At 36.6% G+C, this 19,642-nt stretch overlaps 1 protein-coding gene across 3 annotated transcripts; it reads left to right on the forward strand.

Annotated features, from left to right (window-relative positions):
- The first annotated feature begins 146 nt into the window (after nt 1–146).
- smc1b (structural maintenance of chromosomes 1B) lies at nt 147–18,531 on the forward strand. 3 transcript variants are annotated; one of them, XM_051099911.1, is made up of 28 exons: nt 147–337; nt 940–1,128; nt 1,217–1,329; nt 1,413–1,616; nt 1,694–1,932; nt 2,018–2,276; nt 2,478–2,618; nt 2,711–2,793; nt 3,657–3,864; nt 4,074–4,259; nt 5,089–5,274; nt 5,822–5,968; nt 6,203–6,340; nt 6,440–6,556; nt 7,341–7,447; nt 7,543–7,684; nt 9,955–10,100; nt 10,200–10,353; nt 10,457–10,552; nt 10,636–10,792; nt 13,599–13,753; nt 13,833–13,984; nt 16,362–16,431; nt 16,515–16,625; nt 16,840–17,508; nt 17,950–18,087; nt 18,154–18,262; nt 18,376–18,531. In XM_051099911.1, exons 1-25 carry the CDS (start codon nt 229–231, stop codon nt 16,933–16,935), a joined length of 3,705 nt encoding a protein of 1,234 aa, XP_050955868.1. In that variant the 5' UTR covers nt 147–228; the 3' UTR covers nt 16,936–17,508; nt 17,950–18,087; nt 18,154–18,262; nt 18,376–18,531. The 3 variants fall into 3 exon arrangements, with proteins under 3 accessions (XP_050955868.1, XP_050955871.1, XP_050955870.1); XM_051099914.1 differs by lacking the exon at nt 147–337 and adding an exon at nt 500–763; XM_051099913.1 differs by lacking the exon at nt 147–337 and adding an exon at nt 749–842.
- Nucleotides 18,532–19,642: the final 1,111 nt, after the last annotated feature.

Genomic DNA, 19,642 nt, shown 5'->3' on the forward strand with positions numbered 1-19,642 from the left:
CTAAGTTAATTCTAGATGTATATTTATGATATTTTTACTTGATACATATAATACAATTTTATTTTTGTTAGAATTAAGTGCATATAAACTTCTAAACTTTATTTTTATTTGAGGCGATATTCGAATCGGCAGATTCTGCCGTATGACGCAGTTTTCCCGCCGCCACCTTTTTTCTGTCAGGAACTTTCTTTGAGTAAATCAGTTATCTAGCTCATCCACAAATGAAACATGGGTTTCTTAAAACAGTTAGACGTCGAAAATTTCAAGTCCTGGCGAGGAAAACAGACCATCGGTCCATTTAAAAGGTTTAATTGCATAATTGGCCCTAATGGATCAGGTAAGTTGGTAATTAAGCTAATTTGCGTGGCTAATCTTATAAAACCATTCGCTACTGTATATAGTTAGCGTAATTTTGACAAATAAACGTGCTACACACGGTTTTGAAGAAATATCTCCCAATATGTTTAACATTTCTTAACGTTAGATATTGTTAGTTATCTGTTATAGCTATTTATAGTTATCTGTCTATTAATCGTATTTTACGTTTCTTACGTCATTATTTTGTATAGATTTAGGCAAATCTAATATCATTAGGCTCTTAAAGGGATTTAAGTTAATATTAAGAACATTAATGGCGCCAAAACGTGTCATTTTACGGACTAAATACGTTTTTAAAAAATATCAGACATCTAACATGCAGAATTATTGATATATGTAACGTTAGTGTTATGTTTTGTATTGTATACTAGTCTAGTAAAGTGTAGTAAGTATGGCATATAAATACATTGGCATCTTTTCATACCATCAGTGTACCACAGTACCACCGCAGTACTATTCTTTAAGTATAATAGCAGTAAAATAAATGGTGCATGTAATGTTTATGAGGCATCATCAGTATTGATTACTATCATTGATTCTTGTTTTTTTCCCCCTCGCAAGGCAAATCTAATGTCATGGATGCTCTTGGATTTGTTATGGGAGAGAGAGCTGTAAATCTTCGTGTCAAACACACCAGAGATCTCATACATGGTGCCCACATTGGCAAACCCATGTCCACCTTCGCCAGCGTGAGCATGATCTACTGTGGAGACAATAATGAAGAAATTGTCTTCAGCAGGCGCATTTCAGGTGAGTGTGATTTTGAGTTCAGGTAAAATACAAATATAAAACAAGTTTAAACATTTATTTTTTTGTTGGTATGATTCACGTTTTACAGGGGATTCGTCTGAGTATCGTGTGAATGGTACACCGGTCACATTAGCGAAGTACACTGGACAGCTGGAGAAGATTGGCATTGTGGTGAAAGCAAAGAATTGTCTGGTGTATCAGGTGCTTCAGCGGTCAACAGTTGTTGGTTATCAGCCTCTATGATAAAAGATAAGAATAACTTTTATTCATACACTGATCATCAGGGTGCTGTGGAGACCATTGCCATGATGAATTCCAAAGAGCGAACAAAGATGTTTGAACGAATCAGCAGCTCTGGAGAGCTGAGCGCAGAGTACGACGCCAAGCTGGCGGCCCTGCAGAAAGCCAAAGAGGACACCCAGTTCCACTTTAACAGGAAGAAAGCAGCTACAGCTGAGAAGAAACAAGTCTTTAAAGATAAGACTGAGGTATTAATCTAAAGAACTGTCAGATGTGATGTCAAAATGTTTACATACTCTTAATGTATTTGTCTTGATCCTGTCAGGCCGAAAAATATCAGGCGCTAGTGGATGAACACAGTGAAAGCAAACTCCAGCTGACTCTCTTTCAACTCTTCCACAATGAGAAAAAGATAGACACACAGTCAGACTCGCTGAGGGAAATGCAGGATGCTGCAGCGCAGCAGAAGAACAGCCTCGACGACTGGGAACAAACTATGAAGGCTCAGAAGAAAGAACATGGGCGGCTGAACAGAGAACATCAGCAGCTGGAGAAGGAGATCAGGTTGGGTCACTGGCAATGCATTTTGACTGCCAATGTCTTTGATGAAAAATTATATTAAATATATACATGTATAAAAATCTTTCAGATCTCAAGAGCAGATTCTCAATCAGCAGAGGCCTCAGTACATCAAAGCTAAAGTGAACACCTCCCACCACGAACAAAAAGTGGAGGAGGCACACCGTTCTCTGCAGAAGAACCGAAGTCAACAGGCCAGGAAGGAGCAGGAGCTAGATGAGCTAAGGAGCGAGCTGGTTGAACTGGAGAGGGCTTGGAAGGCTTCTGAGAGACAGATGGAGGAGGAAGCGGCTCAAAGAGGAGCTGGAGTGCAGCTAGAGGAGAGCCAGGTTAAAATGGGTGTTTTAGAAACACAATCTTTCTGGCAATATAATTGCAGTGGGAAAATAATAAATGAAATAAAAAGTGATGTTACTGGTTAATATTTTATTTCACCGACAGGGTCTTGACTGTATCAACAGAGCAGAAATTGTTTAAATGTGAAGTTTTAGATCTTTTATATGCATGTTAAACAGTTTGTCTTGATGCAGATGGAGCGGTATAAGGAACTCAAAGAGCTGGCCAGAAAAAAGGGAGCCGTTTTAAACCAAACTGCAGAGAAGCTACACTGGGAGGTAAAAGCAGACCGTGAGAAGCTCCAGTTTGACCTGAGGAGGAAAAGCGAGATACAGGTAGGCTTCTGTCTTTTTGCAACCTCATGAAGATGCATAAAACATACGCTACACAAAAAATGCCAAAAAAGGTAATAAATGGTTGTTTGCAGGCAAATATTAAACACAGTCAAACTCGGCTGGAAGATTTCAGCAGAAGGGCAGAGAAGCTGGAGGAATTTGCCAACACTACTAGGTTTGACAATCTCACATACCTTAGCATTAATAAGAGCTGGAGTTTTAGACCTTGTAGCAGTATGATAGTGTTTTTGTTTTGTTTTAAAAGAGACCCATTATGCCACTTTATACAAGGTGTAGGAATGTCTCTGATGTTTCAGCTCAAAATACCTTGTAGATAGTTTATTATATAATTATAAAAAAGCCTATTCTGAGTGGAAGCAGAAATGCACTTGTTTCATGCATGTCTCTTTAAATGCAAATGAACTACTGCTCCCTGCTCCCTTTTCCAGAATAGAGCTGTTTTTACAGCTCATACCTCAGATATTCTGCCATAAAATCTGTTTGGTTATGATTATCGTGTCTGTCGTGCTGAAATCACGTGAAACATTTGAAGCACATGCACAGAAAGCGGCTGTCACACAGGATGCGAGTACTAAACGAAGTTCTCTTTCATGTTTTTTGCACTTATAAACTGTCAAATACACACAAGTTTATAAAACACACCTGTGTAAAAACACACTGGTATACCATTGTCGCTTCCAGTGCCTTGGGTGGAAACGTGCAGAGTAGGGGGCAGTAATATTATAATAAGATTTACATCAAGGGGGAGAAAAATCTGAGCAGCTTGTTTTTTCACAAGCTTGCAGAGAAAGACTTGGCAAAAAAAAAAAAACTGGGTTGTTGTTGTTTTTCATGTTTTCTGGGTTGGTAGATGCACAAGGGACTTGATTAGAGCACTTAAACATGGAAAAAGTCAAATTTTCATGATGTCACCTTTAATTGACATATTGGAGTAACTGATTTGCCCCTCCCCTCTTTAATTGATTAACATGAGTCAGTAGAGCTGTTTGAGTCTCATTTATTTATTTTATTTTTAAGGAACGCTCTTGAGGAGCAGCGTCAACAGGAAGAGCTGCTGGCAGAGGAGCTGTCGAGAGGCTTTGTGCGAATGGAGCAGGTGAACATGGAGCTCACCCAGGTGCTGACCGAGCTGCAGAACGCTCGTCTTGACAGCCAAGAGAACCGACGTCAGCAGAGACGAGATGAGGTCCTGGAAAGCCTCAGGAGACTCTATCCTGATGGAGTGGTACTGTAACAATCAATTTACACACCCCTCCAATGCCAGTGAAGCATCTGTTGTTTGACATTTATAATGTGACAAAGTTTCTATTTCACATACATGCTATTCTGCTAAGACGTTCTATTTATCAAAGTATCCTGAAATAAACGTTTCACGGTTTCCACAAAAATATTAAGCGGCATAATTCTTCTAATTCAGTTCTTGACTCTTTTCAGTATGGCCGTCTAGTGGATTTGTGCCAGCCCATTCACAGGAAATACCAGGTCGCTGTCACCAAGGTGTTTGGCAAAAACATGAACGCTATTGTTGTGACATCTGCGAAAGTGGCTCATGACTGCATCCGATTTCTGAAAGAAGAAAGAGCTGAACCAGAGACATTCCTGCCTATTGACTATATAGATGTAAGTGATCAGTCAGAAGTGAATAATTATGCATTTATTTTTATTTGCTTAAAGGAACACGCCACTTTTTTTGAAAATGGGGGTCCGGGTCTGGCAGTAGCACTTTTAGCATAGCTTAGCACAGATCAGTGAGTCCGATTAGATTGTAAGCATCAGAAGAGTACAGAAGAGTAGAGTTGTCAAAAGGTACCGGGTTCAGTACTTTCAGTACTGAATTTTTTAAAATGTCAATTCCTGCTCACATTTGAGCGCTGTTGAGCCGATTTTTAAACATCGCTGATTGGCCATAGTGTTCACGCGCTCAACATGACTGTGATTGGCTACAATGATAAGCGCTTCACGCTCCTCACGGAGCGCTCACACATAAGCACAACGGAAGCATTTGAAAGCTGTGTCTGTCAGCAGATCCATCTATATGCAGATGTATTAGCCAATCAGCGATGTTTAAAAAAATCTGCTCAACAGCGCTCAAATGTGAGCGGGAAATGGACATTTTTAAAACTTCAGTACTGAACTCGGTACCTTTTGACAACTCTACAAAAGAGTGAAGTTTTAAATAGTAAAAATGTCATCATTATATATGGTCATATTTGAGCGAGATGCTATCGGTCTAATCAGATTCAATGATCTATGCTAAAAATGCTAGGGTCCGCCAGACCCAGAGATTGGCTGAATGGATTCGAAAACGGTAAAACTCAACTCTTTAAGTCTAGGGGAGTTGGACAATGAGCCTATTTTCAAAAAAAAGTGAAGTGTTCCTTTTAATTTGAAGTAGTCTTTATATATGGTTCCAGTAGCAAAGAGTGTTCTTTCCTTGTACTTGCATCAGGTGCGGCCTCTGAATGAGCGTCTAAGGGAAGTGCAAGGAGCCAAGATGGTAGTAGATGTGGTTCAGTGCGCTCAAAATGCCCCTCAGCTTAAGAGGGTGATCCAGTATGTGTGCGGGAACTCTTTAGTTTGCGAAACTATAAAAGATGCTCGTCGGATTGCCTTCGATGGCCCTGAGCGCCTTCAGGTGAGTGCATGCATCTGTATGCGGCCAGATCACCATCATATGTGACCCTGGACCACAAAAACCAATCAGTGAATTTGTAGCAATAGCCCACAATACATTGTATTGGTCAAAATTATTGATTTTTCTTTTATACCGAAATCATTACGCTATAAAGTAAAGATCAGGTTCCATGAACATATTTTGTAAATTTTCAACGTTAATATATCAAAACTTAATTTTTGATTAGTAATATGCATTGCTAAGAACTTCATTTGGACAACTTCAAAGGCATTTTTTTTTCTCAATATTTTTATTTTATTTTTGTTTATTTATTTTTATTTTATTTTTTTTGCACCCTCAGATTCCAGATTTTCAAATAGTTGTATCTCAGACAAATATTGTCCCACATCAGTGGAAAGCTTATTTATTCAACTTTCAGATGATGTATAAATCTCAGTTTCAAACAATTGACCCTTATGACTGGTTTTATGGTCCAGGATCACAAATGCAATGCCAATCACGTTAATCCTAAACTTAAGACGTGGCACTTGTGAAATGTTTTGTTTAGACGGTGGCTCTTGACGGCACCTTGTTTCGCAAGTCTGGGGTGATTTCAGGAGGCACGTCAGACCTGCGCAGTAAAGCTCGACGCTGGGAGGAGAAGGATATGAACAAACTGAAAGAGGAGAAAGATAAGTTGTCGTCCGAGTTGCGTGTAAGTGTTTTGGATTACTACTAGAAATGTGTGACAGCAGATAAGCAGTGAAAAAATGTAAATGTATTTATTTTCATATGCCTGTTAGCATATGTTTGATGTTTATTATGCAGCTGTGTGGAACAGGATTTTGGACCAATGAGATTTAATATAAAAATTCTCATTAGTATGGAATGCATTTAGAGCTTTCACTTTGTTATAAAATGTATGCTAATGTTGTTGATTTATGTGCAGGCTTTGATGAAGCTGAAGCGCAAAGAGGAGGATTTAAAGCAGATTAGGGCTCAGTCTCAGGGAAACCAGACTCGCCTCAAATACTCCAACTCAGAATTGGAATCCATACGCAAGAAGAGCATCCCAGCTTGTCAGACTGCAAGTCACATACTCTTTCTCTCTCTGTATTTTCTTTTCATGACTTTTAAACAACTCTGGTACTCTTATAAAAGTCTTACATGTGTTTGTGAACTTTAGGAGATTTCCAAACTCAGGAGTGAGCTTTCCAACCTCGAGGCCCAGATTGAGATACAGACTGAGAGTGTAGAACTAAAGGATAATGAGATGAAGGCCGTCAGAGACCAAATTAATCAGGTCATTTGATTTAAGTGTAACATTCTCTTGCAGTGTTGGAAACCTGGAAATATCAAGTAGTTTTAGAGTTGTTTTCAAGAGCTGGAAAAGACTTTCAGTGAGCAATCAGTATGGTGTATTTTTTTTTTTTTTTTTTTTTTTTATTTTATTTATTTTTTTTTTTTTTTGGGTCAAGTGCAGCCTTGAGCCAATCAGTTTCTGACTAATATATTGGTCTGTGAATAAGTGTATTTACTCATTATGGACTGCTCTGGAAAAAATATTCTTGGCTGCGAATTCATATTTGTAAATCTGGACTACAAAACCAGTCATAAGAGTTGTGTGTGTGTTTTGTGTTTGTTTGTTTTTTTTGTTTGTTTTTTTTTTTGAAAAATGAGATTTATACATCATCTGAAGCTGATAAATAAAGCTGAATAAATAAGCTTTCCATTGCATTGATGTATGGTTTGTTAGGCTAGGACAATATTTGGCCGAGATGCATCTGTTTGAAAATTGAAATTTGAGGGTTCAAAGAAATCAAAATATTGAGAAAATCGCCTTTAAAGTTGTCCAAATGAAGTTTTTAGCGATGCATATTACTAATCAGAAATTGTTTTGATATATTTATCATGTGACATGATTTTTGGCATGAAAGAAAAATTGATAGTTTTGACCCATACAATGTATTTTTGGCTATTGCTACAAATATACCCATGCTACTACCCCATGTTTTGTGGGTCACATTTGTAAGTGCAAACATTGATTCCTCCATACTCCATAGTTCTGTTTCTTTCTTTCATCTTAGATTGACGATTTGGTGTTTGCGGACTTCTGCGCAGAGATTGGTGTGGCTAACATCCGTGAGTACGAGCAGGATTATCTCCGAATGCAGCAGGAGATTGAGAAGAAGCGGTAAGACCTGCACAAATAGAGCCTGCCCATATTATGCATATATACAATATAGCATGAAATATAATTCTAGTTTAATAAATCTCTTGATTGTCCAGCCTGCAGTTTGAGTCCCAGCATACCCGTCTAAGTACCCAGATGGAGTATGAACAGGCTCAGTTGGAGAAACTTGTCAAACAGATGAAGAAGATAGAAGAGACCATGGAAAAAGAGGAGAACGTTGTTATCAGCTTGAAAGAGGCAAACTCGCTTGTTTCACTTTATATCTTTATTTTCAGAGGGGAAAAAAAAAAACAAAACAAGAAATTATGAAAATTGTTGGATAATAATGACGATAATAATCGTCTCTATCACAGTCACACGCTCATGTGATGTTGCTGTGCTACGTGGTCACAAAAAAGTATTGTTTGCACACATTTTTAAGCATTGCGGTTTAAAAACAAGTGATTTTAAGCCATTAAAATTCAGCCAGCAGTGAAAGTGAACTCATTTTGCTATGTCTGTGCACTATCTGAGAGATCGCTTTTAAAGACGTGCACACACGTGAAGACGAAGCTCAGATTGTGGGAGTATTAGAGTAATTGTTGTAACTTTATAGGCCTTGAACAATAAATACACACACTCATATGTGTTAAAATGCCCGTCTTTGCAAGTATCCTCATAAATGCAGTAAATTAGGTAGTAAGTGAAAGCAAACAGCTGAGAAAGAAAACTCGTTTAACAGTATATTGGCTCAGGGCAGCTCTTAAAGTGACAGTTGTCTAATATTCCTGCTGTCTGTAATTCATGGTAAACAAACAACAAAAGAGTGAAAATCTCTCACGGCTCTTGACTAAACCATTTTTGTAACTTCAGTAAGAAGAAACACAGTAGTCAACATTTGAAGTGGATCAAAAAAGTTAATCAAAGTTGTCCTAAGACATGAACGGGTATTGTTTTGATTTTAGGACAACTTTGAGAGTATTTGATCCACTTTAAATGTTGACTACTATATACATGTAATTTACACAGTGAAGTATAAGTTTTTATACATTCGATGACTTTATACCAGGGGTCACCAAACTTGTTCCTGGAGGGCTGGTAGAGTTTACCTCCAACTTTCCTCAACACACCTGCCTAGAAGTTTCAAGTATACCTAGTAAGACCTTGATTAGCCGGTTCAGGTGTGTTTGATTAGGGTTGTAGCTAAACTCTGCAGGAACACTGGCCCTCCAGGACCGGGTCTGGTGACCTGCTTTATACAATGTATGTAGCGTTTCTTATTTATTTGTTCTACTGTAGTGTTTTTTGTTTTGTTTGTTTGTTTGTTTTTTTTTTTTTTTATTTATTTATTCCCTGTGTCCCATTGCTTGTAATTAGTTTCTTATTCTTAGTTAATCGCTGACAGTTTACTTGTATTCAGTGAGCTTTTTTTTTTTTTTTTTTTTTTTTTTTTTTTTTTTTTTTCCAAATTTAGACTAGTATTCACACGAGTAATATATATTGTTACCGAGAAATAAATATACTTGTATGATTTTGGTCATATCGTCCATCTAGGGTTGGTCAATATGGCAAAAAAAAATAAAAATCATTTATTTATTTTTTTTCTTTCTCAGAATGGTCTTTTTTTTTTTTTTTTTTTTTTTTTTTTTAACTGATTCAAGCTACTTTTTCTTTATTAACCCTCTAGTTAAAGAAAAGTGTATTCCAAGTGCACCACATGTGTAGTTGTCACCATGATGTAGATGTTAAAGAAATCTCTTGTTAAATATATTTGCAGAAAAACTACAACTACATCTTGTACAAACTTGTCTTGTGTATATATTATATGCTAAGAAATAATGCAAGGAAAATGCTTTAGAAAAATCTCAAAAGTCAACGCAATTCAAATTCAAAATGACTGAAAGTATAACTGACTATTATTAACTATAAATGTTCTGTGAAAACAATGAACAGCAGCTTAGAGCCTGTCATCATGACGCAAACATGAAATATCAGACATACAGTAGTAGTTCTTCACAGGTTTTTTTATTTCCATTATTTATTTATTTTTTGATGTAAACATGGACTCGTTTGACCATTGCGCTCGTGTCTCTTGCATCATCTCGTGCATGAAACTGCATTATAAAAACACTGCGCTCAGGTTGAAAGTTTACTCCCCTCTTCACATCTTTGTCAACACAAAAGCACAATCCGTGTGAATGGCGTCTAGAGATATGAGCACGTCACATGTGAGTGGGTAAATCACATGCACTGACATGCGGTTGCATCGTTTTTTTTCTGTTTACTGTAATCATTGGCAAATTGTCAAAGTGTCTAATTCTAACGTTTGGTGATACTTCTATTCAAAATCAGGATTCCTGGAATTCTAAGAACGAAGTCGTGCCAAAACATTCAATTCGAATGAATCGATAAAATCACCCAGCCCTAATTATAATAGATATAAAAAATGGTTCTGACATGTTTTTGCTGTTGTTTTTTTGTACTTCTAGTATTTGAAGTACCGCTCTCTGTTCCCACATTTCCACCAGGTGGAAGATAGACTTATGATAGCTGTGGAGCAGACGCAATCTAATCTCATCGAACTGAATAACCAGCTGTCAAAAAAGGCAAATTTAGTTAAAGATGCCAAAACAGAGCTGGACAAGACTCTTAAAGGCTTCCAGGAGAGATCCAGGTGGGCATCTGAGCATGATGATGATTGATCTGTAAAACAATGCTTAGACCATTGTTGACTTGATTTGTTTTATTTATCTTTTACTTTGTTTGTCCGAAGGGTGCTGGTGAAGCTTCAGAAGGAAATGATCTGCAGAGAGGCGGCTCTAGAGCACCTGAGACTGAGCAAACACAACCTGCTGCTGGCCTGTAAGATCAACGGCTTACCGTTGACTCTGATCTCTGGAGCATTAGATGACATCTGTGACATACAGGTGCAAACAGAGGGTCAAATCTACTCAAAACAACATAGCACAGATTATTCCATTATGTGTTTTTGTTATTCTGCATGTTAAGTTTCCTCAAATTTTATTGCAGCTGGACCCAGAGTCTCAGAGCGTCACAACTCGGGGCATTTTTGAACGAGAGGCGCAAATGGTGTTTGATTATTCAACACTGGACAGTGGCCTTAAGGTGAAAACATGATGTAAAAACTGTTACTCACAGCAGTCATTCTTATGGTGTGGAAGTGTTTTTGACTTTATGTGTGTGTGTAGGACCTCACCGAAGACAGTGAAGTGGAAGCTGAGTTGGAGAAGCTCAAAGAGGGGGTCTCCTCTCTGGAGTCCATGATAATGATGTCAAGAGCTCCCAACCTGAAAGCTCTAGAAAAGATCAGAGAGGTGAAGGACAGCTTCCGGGAAGTCATGGATGGTACGGAACAAATACACACTTTTATATCAGGGTATTGACCACTACTGCAATCGGGGTTCGTACAAGGTGCTTAAAGTGCTTATAATTCTAATTTGACTTTCTGAAATTTAAAGGAAAAGTCCACTTCCAGGACAAAAATGTAAAGATAATGTACTTACCCCCTTGTCATCCAAGAGGTTCATGTCTTTCTTTCATTAGCCATAAAGACAGTGTTTTTTGAAGAAAACATTTCAGGATTTTGTCTCCATATAATGGACTTCTTTGGTGCCCCGATTTTGAACTTCCAAAATGCAGTTTAAATGCGGCTTCAAACAATCCCAACCAAGGAAGAAGGGTCTTAACAGATAACAGGGATCTGTTATTTTCATTAAAAAAAAAAATACAATTTAGATACTTTTAAATCTTAAATGTTCATCTTGTCCTGTTCTCCCTGAACTGTGTATTCTGGTTCAAGACAGTTGGGGTATGTCGAAAAACTCCAATCGTATTTTCTCCCTCAACTTCAAAAATCATTTTAAAATCATCCTACATCGCTGCAGAAGTACCGACCCATTTTTAATTAAATAACATGAAAATGTAACTACAACATGATTCAAGCAACTTTTTCTTTATTAACCCTCTAGTTAAAGAAAAGTGTATTCCAAGTGCACCACATATGTAGTTGTCAACATGATGTAGTTGTTAAAGAAATCTCTTGTTAAATATCTTTGCAGAAAAACTACAACTCCAATTGTATTTTCTCCCTCAACTTCAAAAATCATTTCAAAATCATCCTACATCGCTGCAGAAATACCGACCCAGTTCTTGCAAAGTGAACATGCAAAGAAGATCAAACACCTTTAACAAAAAAAGTAAAACTGCGATTTATAGGACGATTTTGGAGTTGAGGGAGAACATGGGATGGGAATTTTTCAACACATCCTAACAGTCAACGGAAAAAAATCAGAGTCCAGGCAGTGTAAATTGTATTGTTTTTATGAAAATATCTGATTGTTTCGTTAGACAAGACCCTTCTTACTCGGGTGGAATTGTTTACAACTGCATTTAGGGTCATTTGAATCCGCATTTAAACTGCGTTTTGGAAGTTCAAACTCAGGGCACCACTGAAGTCCGCTATATGGAGAAAAATCCTGAAATGTTTTCTTCAAAAAAACATAATTTTTTACGGCTGAAGAAAGGAAGACATGAACATGAATTATCTGTAAATTTTTGTTCTGGAAGTGAACTTCTCCTTTAAGGCCTGGAAAACCCTTAAAAATAGCAAAATTCCTGAAGAGGTACTTAAAGTCCTTGAATTATTGAAAGTCAGTGCACCTATGAAACTAGTGCTTAATATTTTATAAGCAATTTTTTTTTTCGCAATTAATAAAACGTTAAAACTAAATGCATGTTGTTGTTGTGTGTGTGTGTGTGTGTGTTTTGTTGTTGTTGTTGTTGTTTTGTTGTTGTTGTTGTTTTTTTTTTTTTTTTTTTTTTTTTTGTTGTTTTTTTTTTTTGTTTGTGGACTATTTCAGTTAATGTCAAAGCTATAGAGCTAAAACAGTAGTAGTGACAGTTTTGTGTAAACATGGCTGAAGACAGATGAACCAAATCAATTAAATTAGTAATTTAAACTGGAACCGCTCTGATTGATTCAAACTTTTTACTACTTTTCAATTCACTAACAAAAACCAGAACAAATTAAAAGAGCCATTCATTTTCAAATTTTGAAGTCACTTGTAATGATTTTAAAAACCATTGCATGGCAACATGATTGACTGTTTCGAAATGCTTCCATCGGATCACGTATCATGAATCATGTTATCCAGGTCGTTTATTGTGAATAACCCTGATTTCAGTGGCGGCTACTGGTCTGTCAAATAGGGGAAGCTCATTTTCGGCCTACATCATAAAATTGTCTATTTATTTAAAAGTAAAATCTGCCCTACGTTCCTTTTCAAGAAAATGGTCTGTGACCCTGTCGTACCAACTAGGCGTCTTTTCCAGTGACTTGACCAGTGTCCTCTCAGTGGCCAGCAGAGCTAGGCTGCTTAAACGATCTAAAAAAAATATTAAACTCTGTAAAAGTGAAACAAGGAATGTGGTGTATAATTGTGTGAAATGTATGATGAAAATCAAGCAATTTCGCCAAGCAAATATAAAGAAATAGGTTGCAGCAGTTTTTATTTCGACTGAACTTGAGAAATCCGCGATGGGACTGAGCGCGAATAGCTTCAGCGATTCCTTATAGTACAAAATCGCTGTCAGTCAAAAGGAGATGCAATCTTTCAACAGACCCTCCAATCATCACGCAGAAGCTCGGAGTCCAGGCCAGCCCACTCCTCATTTGCTCCTCATTCACCCCCAGAGACGCTGAGCGTCCGTGGGCGGGACATAATCGCAGCGTTTATCCAATGACCGTCTAGTTTCAAAGCACTGAAAAAAAACGTTCAAAGCAGCCGCATTGAAGTCAATGGACGCTGGGCTTCAACGGGGAAATGCACTGTGACGCTACGGGAATGTATGAGAAGAAAATCAAGTCAGCCGACCTGCTATATCTAACTGATTCTGAACGAACTCGTCTTTGAGATGAACGTTTTCTAACGCATTTTTAGTCAATAAAATGTTAATACAATAGTACATAATTTGACCATTAATTTTGTGACATTATAGGGGAAGCTGAGCTTCCCTTGCAGTCTTAAAGAAATCGCCACTGCCTGGTTTGGGCTCAAGTTTGTTGTTGTAATGCATCTATCCATGACACAATATACTGATCATATTTGTTTGATTTTACTTTTCCATAATTGCAAACCCTTCTGTGGATCAGCATTTGAGACCAGCACACACGCCACTAAGAAATGCAGTCAGGAGTTTGAGCAAGTGAAGGCCAAACGCTTCCATCTCTTCAGCAAGTGCTTTGAACACGTGTCTGTCGTCATCGACCAGATTTACAAGAAACTCTGTAGGAACGCCAGCGCTCAGGTCAGTACTTGACTCTTACTCATTCAGTAACTTGTTTGTTGTATTGTTGTATCAAACTTTGTATGAACATGTCTATCAGGCCATTCTCACTGCTGAGAATCCAGATGAGCCCTACCTGGACGGCATCAACTATAACTGTGTGGCTCCTGGGAAACGATTCATGGCAATGGACAACCTGTCAGGAGGAGAGAAGGTCATCGCCGCTCTCGCTTTGGTCTTTGCCATTCACAGGTGGACAACAACAACTTGAAATACTACAGACCTACTTCTTGTTAATGGAGAAGTTCACTTCCAGAATGAAAATTTCCTGATAATTTATTCTCTCCCATGTCAGCCAAGATGTTCATGTCTTTCTTATTTCAGTTTTAAAGAAATTAAGGTTTTTGACGAAAACATTTCAGGATTTTTCTCCATATGGTGGACTTCAGTGGGGGCCAACAGGTTGAAGGTCCAAATTGCAGTTTCATTGCAGCTTCAAGGGACTCTACATGATCCCAGCCAAGAAATAAGGGTCTTACCTAGCAAAACGAAAGGTCATTTTCTAAGAAAAATACAAATTCATATACTTCTGACCACAAATGCTCATCTTGCACTAGCTTGACCTCACATATTATGTAATCATGCACGTGTGACATGGGTGGAAATACAGACTGTGTTTACAAAGCGAAAGTGCAAAGAAAACGCCCTTAAAAGGGTAAAACAGTGATGTCAGATGATTTTGAAAGTGGAGGAGAAAATAAAATGTTTTTCATACCTTACCCTTTTTAACCAAAGTACACAGATGATGAACTAGCTGTGTGTGACTTTTCCAACATGATTATGCATTGCTTGAAGACGCACATGCACAGTGCAGAGCTGGTGCACAATGAGCATTTGTAGTTGAAAGGTAGGGCTGCCCTAGAATAAAGATTTTTCTGGTCGACTAGTAGTTGTTAATTTTAAGCATTAGTTGACTAATCGCATGTTTATTAATAAACCATTTAAATCATAATAATGAGCCTTTTAATTGTGTACATAGCCCAATAAGCCCTCAAGCGCACACATGAAGCTTGTTACAGCACACCAGAAGAAGTAATGATTATGAATGTGTCATGGAAGACCGGTGAGGAGGCTGCATTAGCATTTTAATAATTCCTTGATAAACTAGTGCTTTCTTTGTTTTTGGCTTAAGAGATAAAGTCTGTGACTCGTCATCTCCGCAGTAGGCTAGTCAAGTCACCTTTATTTATATACCGCCTTTAACAAAAGTACAGAATTGTGACAAGGCGGCTAGTGAATGTGCCTGTACGCATGTTTCATATGAATTACATAATCTTAGAATATTTGTTTTCCATTTGAATTGGTTCATTGGAAGTAGATATTTGACTCTCTGTAGATATATTTTCATGTCTGTAAGTGTAGACCGAGTTCCAGGTAACTTTATTTTTTTATTTATTTATTTTTTTCTCCCTTGACACGTTCAAGTTCAGAGACCGAGATGGCAGAAAATGCATCCCGTTTGCTTTTATTATTTTACAACTGCTTTTTTTGTTGACAAATGTTTTGTTATTGTGAGTGCGCACAAATGCAGAGTCTTTGCGAATTCGAATGATGCATTATAGGGATGCGCCAAACCGAACGTGTGTGTGTTTTTTTTTTTTTTTTTTTTTTTTTTTTTTTTTTTTTTTGTGGTGTTTTGTCCCCCCCCCCCCCAAAATGTGATTTATACAGATTTGTTTTGCTTTTCAAAGAAAAAAATATTAACATTATTAACATTCTAATAGACATTATAGCCTACCAACAAAGCACAAATTAACTTAAAATTACTAAGGTAGTAAAATAATATTCTTTGGTTATTTAAGACCCCTTCTTGAATCAGGCATGTGTTGTTGTTGTTTTTTTTTTTAAATGTACAAATAAATGCAGCCTTGCTGAGCGAAAGAGACTTCTTTTAAAAGATTAGAAAATATTACAGATCCCAATTTGAACACTATGTGTGAATGTTACAATAAATATATTAATATTTTTGTCTTTTTATTTTATTTGTACAGAACAACTGTAAAATTACAATAAAAAATACAGTTTATATACTTTTTAATGCCAAACGCTCGTCTTGTCTTACTCTGCTTGGACTGTTTTTGTTCTGGTTTGTGCCAGGGTATGTCAAAAACATCCAAAATCCAAAATCATCCTATATCGCTGTTTTACCTTTTTGTTAAGGGTGTTTGATCTTGTTTGCATGTTCATGTTGCAAAGACTGGGTCTTTTTTTTTTTTTTTTTATAAATAACCGATCATTTCCTTAGACAAGACCCTTCTTCCTCGTCTGGGATAGTTTACAACAGCATTTGAGATCGTTTGAAGCCGCATTTAAACTGCTTTTTGGAGGTACAAAATCACCATACCAGTCAATTATACAGAGAAAAATGCAGAAATGTTTTCTTCAAAAATAATTTCTTTACGACTGAAGAAAGAAAGACATGAACATCTTGGATGACAAGGGGGTGAGTACATTATATGTGAATCTTTGTTTTGAAAGTGGACTTCTGCTTCAAGTAATATCTGACTATAAACAGACATGTATTTGCTGTGGGAGAAACATGTAAAAGTCACCTTCATTTAATTTTTAGCTTTCGTCCTGCTCCTTTCATTGTGCTGGATGAGGTGGATGCTGCCCTGGACAACACAAATATTGGCAAGGTAAGACGAGCATCAGTTTTTCAAAACGTGGTGTTCTGATGTTGCCTATCTGTCATGAAGGAAAGACATTTGTTTTCATACAGGTTACAGGATTTTTCCAGATGATGTCCAGAGAGAGCTGCCAGATCATTGTGATCTCGCTGAAGGAGGAGTTCTACTCCCGGGCAGACGCACTTCTTGGAGTCTATTCAATGGTATACGTGCACCAATCTCATCACACAAACTTAATTTGGGAGACCCTGTAAAATGAGTGAGACTAGTTAGTCCATGTCCTTTTTTGATGTCATAAATATCATCATGTTTAGAAATGTTTATAAAAATTATTTGACAGCCTCTTCAAGTTCTGGAGGGTGTTTGATTCATCCTGTTCATATCTTAACTTTCTCATTGTCACCACTTCTTTTACAGTTTGACGAATGCATGTTTAGCAGTCTGCTCACCCTGGACCTCACCCCATACCCACTCAACGACGAGAACGCCACAGACAGAGAGAAGGACAAATGATGGGTGGACAGCAGATAATGTGAAGGATAAAATGTTCATTGTTAAAGAAAAAGGCAATTAAAAGTGTTTAAAGGATTGAATGTTCAGCTGCTAAATTTAATTACCTATCATCATTTAACCGGTTTGAGCTGTTTTTTTAAAAGTACATTTTTTTGTATTTACATTTTGAATGTTTAAGTTGATCTGTGATACAACTTTATAAGTGTTTCATGTTCAAGCAGTTTTACGTGTTATTGGTCAATGCCCGTTTGCATTTGTTCATTGTGGAGAGTAATTTTAATACACTTTTAATGTTTGCATTCGTGGAGACTTCTGTCATTTATTAGTAGTTGTGCAAACTGTACACTGTACACTTTGACCTGTCTCTCTGTCACTAGGGTGGGGTTTCAGCAAAACATCAGCCTCTGTTATTCTATTCTATTCTATTCTAGTCTTTCTTGTCCCTGCTTCTCTTCTCGTCTCCTCGTATATAAAGCTTTGCTTATAGCAACTCCAATGGCATCTTACACAGTGGTCATCGTCCCTCTCAAGAACAGTCCTACCAGTCTGGATGCATTGCAGTTCTTCCTCTGGGTTAGTTTGCTTTTCCTTATGTTTTCTTATTTGTAATGCGTTTTTCTTTTTCCTTAGGTGTGCTTTTAAAGCGATTCAAATATACTGTAACTGAAAGTACTGTATGTGTTAGACTCATTCACGTTTTTAAAAAAAAAATGCGACAAGCATAAATTTAGTCATGCAATTTATGTACTTCAGCTATTCTCATTCACAGATGTCAACTATCACAGTTCATCATGACATTCCTGTCTAGCTCTGAGGGGAATATTCAGTTCACAGCTCCTTAACACACACATTGTGGTCTATTTTTATTTTGTTTACTCTGCACAAAGCAATTGTGAAAACTTTGAGGCAGCCATGGAACCCAACAATAATATTGTCATTGATAATCATGCAAAAACCCAACTCCATATTGATTGTGACATTTTAAAAATGTAAGCGCATGAGTTTTATTTGCAGGTGAAGAAGCTGAAGGACTTAGAGAGGGAAAAGGATCTTCTGTGGATGGGATTGCAGGCTTTAGAGCAGCTGCGAGAGAAGTTATGTTTCAACCTTGAAGATGACATGGACAAGTTCAAGAAAGGAGAGTCGAGAGAAGTGAGTTTTATGTATGAATGTGTTTGTTTATACCTACTTGTGTTTAATGTATTTTCTATGCATCAGGTGTTTCCAGACACTCCCACCCTACTGTTGGCTCAGATCCATAGAGTGAACAAGTCCTTGAGGAATCTATTGTGTGACTCCAGGAATCTCACTGTTTCTGCAACAGAAGGTTATTCCTTTAACAATGCTGTGCAGAGTTTCTATAAAAGCATTTAGGTCACTCTTCATTGTCACTTTTAAATGACAAATCAGTGTATTGAAAGCAGTTTACCTTTTTGTTAGGTACTGAAGGACACCGGCCCTCTCCTTGCTTTTCAGAAGAAAGTGCTTGTTTTTGATCAGATGTTTGTTTTGATGTTCTGTACTGCATTTTCCTGTGTTTTATGCTTGAGTTGAAGTCGTCATTTTCTGTGCAATAAAGAAAACTTGCTTACTTGACTAGATTTCCAAAATGTACTCTACTGAATGGACGGAAGATACATCAGCTGCATTCTTTGAAATTTTTTGGCACTATTTGATTAAATGCAAAAGCAAAACACTTGTATTTATTTTTTAAATGAAAACTTGATGCATGCAATGAAATGTCATGTGAGAGCACTGTCGCATTTACTGGTCAACAAAAGACTGGAGTAGTTAAAATTATTTGAGGTTAATTTTAAAAGTAGGATTAAAATATAAAAAGGAGTATATATAATAGTGCTGTCAAATTGGTTAATTGCGATTAATCACATCCAAAATAAAAGTCTATATAAAATAAAAATTAAAATAAGAAAAAAAATGTATTTGTGTGTGTGCATATATGTATATTTATAGTTTTATAAATATATGAAAATATTTTATATATGTGTATATATATATATATATATATATATATATATATATTATATGTGTATTTATACATATACACACTATACGCAAATTATGTAATCAAAAACTTTTGTATGTGATTAATCGCGATTGATCATTTGACAGCACTAATTTAAAATGTTACAAAAACAACTGCTGTTTTTGAGAAAAGCAACCTGAAAAAAAATATATTGTGGTTTCCACAACTTGTCAACACGGACAATAATAAACATAGTAAAAATAATATCGACCACCAATAATAGTAAAGTACTAAAGGCTGGAGTAATGGCTGCTGAAAAATCAGCATTGGATCGCAAGTATAAAATTATATTTTAAAATATAAAATATTTTAATTAAATTGATACTTTATATATTTTTATAAAATTCGGAATAAGTACAATTTTTCATTTTTTCATATATATATATATATATATATATATATATACACACACACACACACACACACACCATTTTTGTATGTATTTAAATTTATATGTAAGTATATTTACATATTTAAAAAAAAATAGAAATCAGTATTTTTTCTGAATGAAAACATTTTGTAATATGATTTTCATGTACATTTTCCGTGGTAATGCAATGTCTGATTTTAAAATGCCTTTCAAAGGATGAATTTTGAAATTTTAAGTTTTGAACTGATATATAATTTCTTATGATATAAAGTGTGATAGGGAAAAAGGTAACG

The sequence above is a fragment of the Labeo rohita genome, chromosome 25, assembly GCF_022985175.1.
Source record: "Labeo rohita strain BAU-BD-2019 chromosome 25, IGBB_LRoh.1.0, whole genome shotgun sequence".
Lineage (NCBI taxonomy): Eukaryota > Metazoa > Chordata > Actinopteri > Cypriniformes > Cyprinidae > Labeo > Labeo rohita.

Excerpts from the sequence above, each read along its gene's own strand:
- smc1b (XM_051099911.1), top strand. The coding sequence starts at position 229 with ATGGGTTTCTTAAAACAGTTAGACGTCGAAAATTTCAAGTCCTGGCGA. Across the intron at positions 1,129-1,216 it reads CTTCAGCAGGCGCATTTCAG|GGGATTCGTCTGAGTATCGT; the intron begins GTGAGTGTGATT and ends CACGTTTTACAG. Across the intron at positions 13,985-16,361 it reads TTGGTCTTTGCCATTCACAG|CTTTCGTCCTGCTCCTTTCA; the intron begins GTGGACAACAAC and ends TTTAATTTTTAG.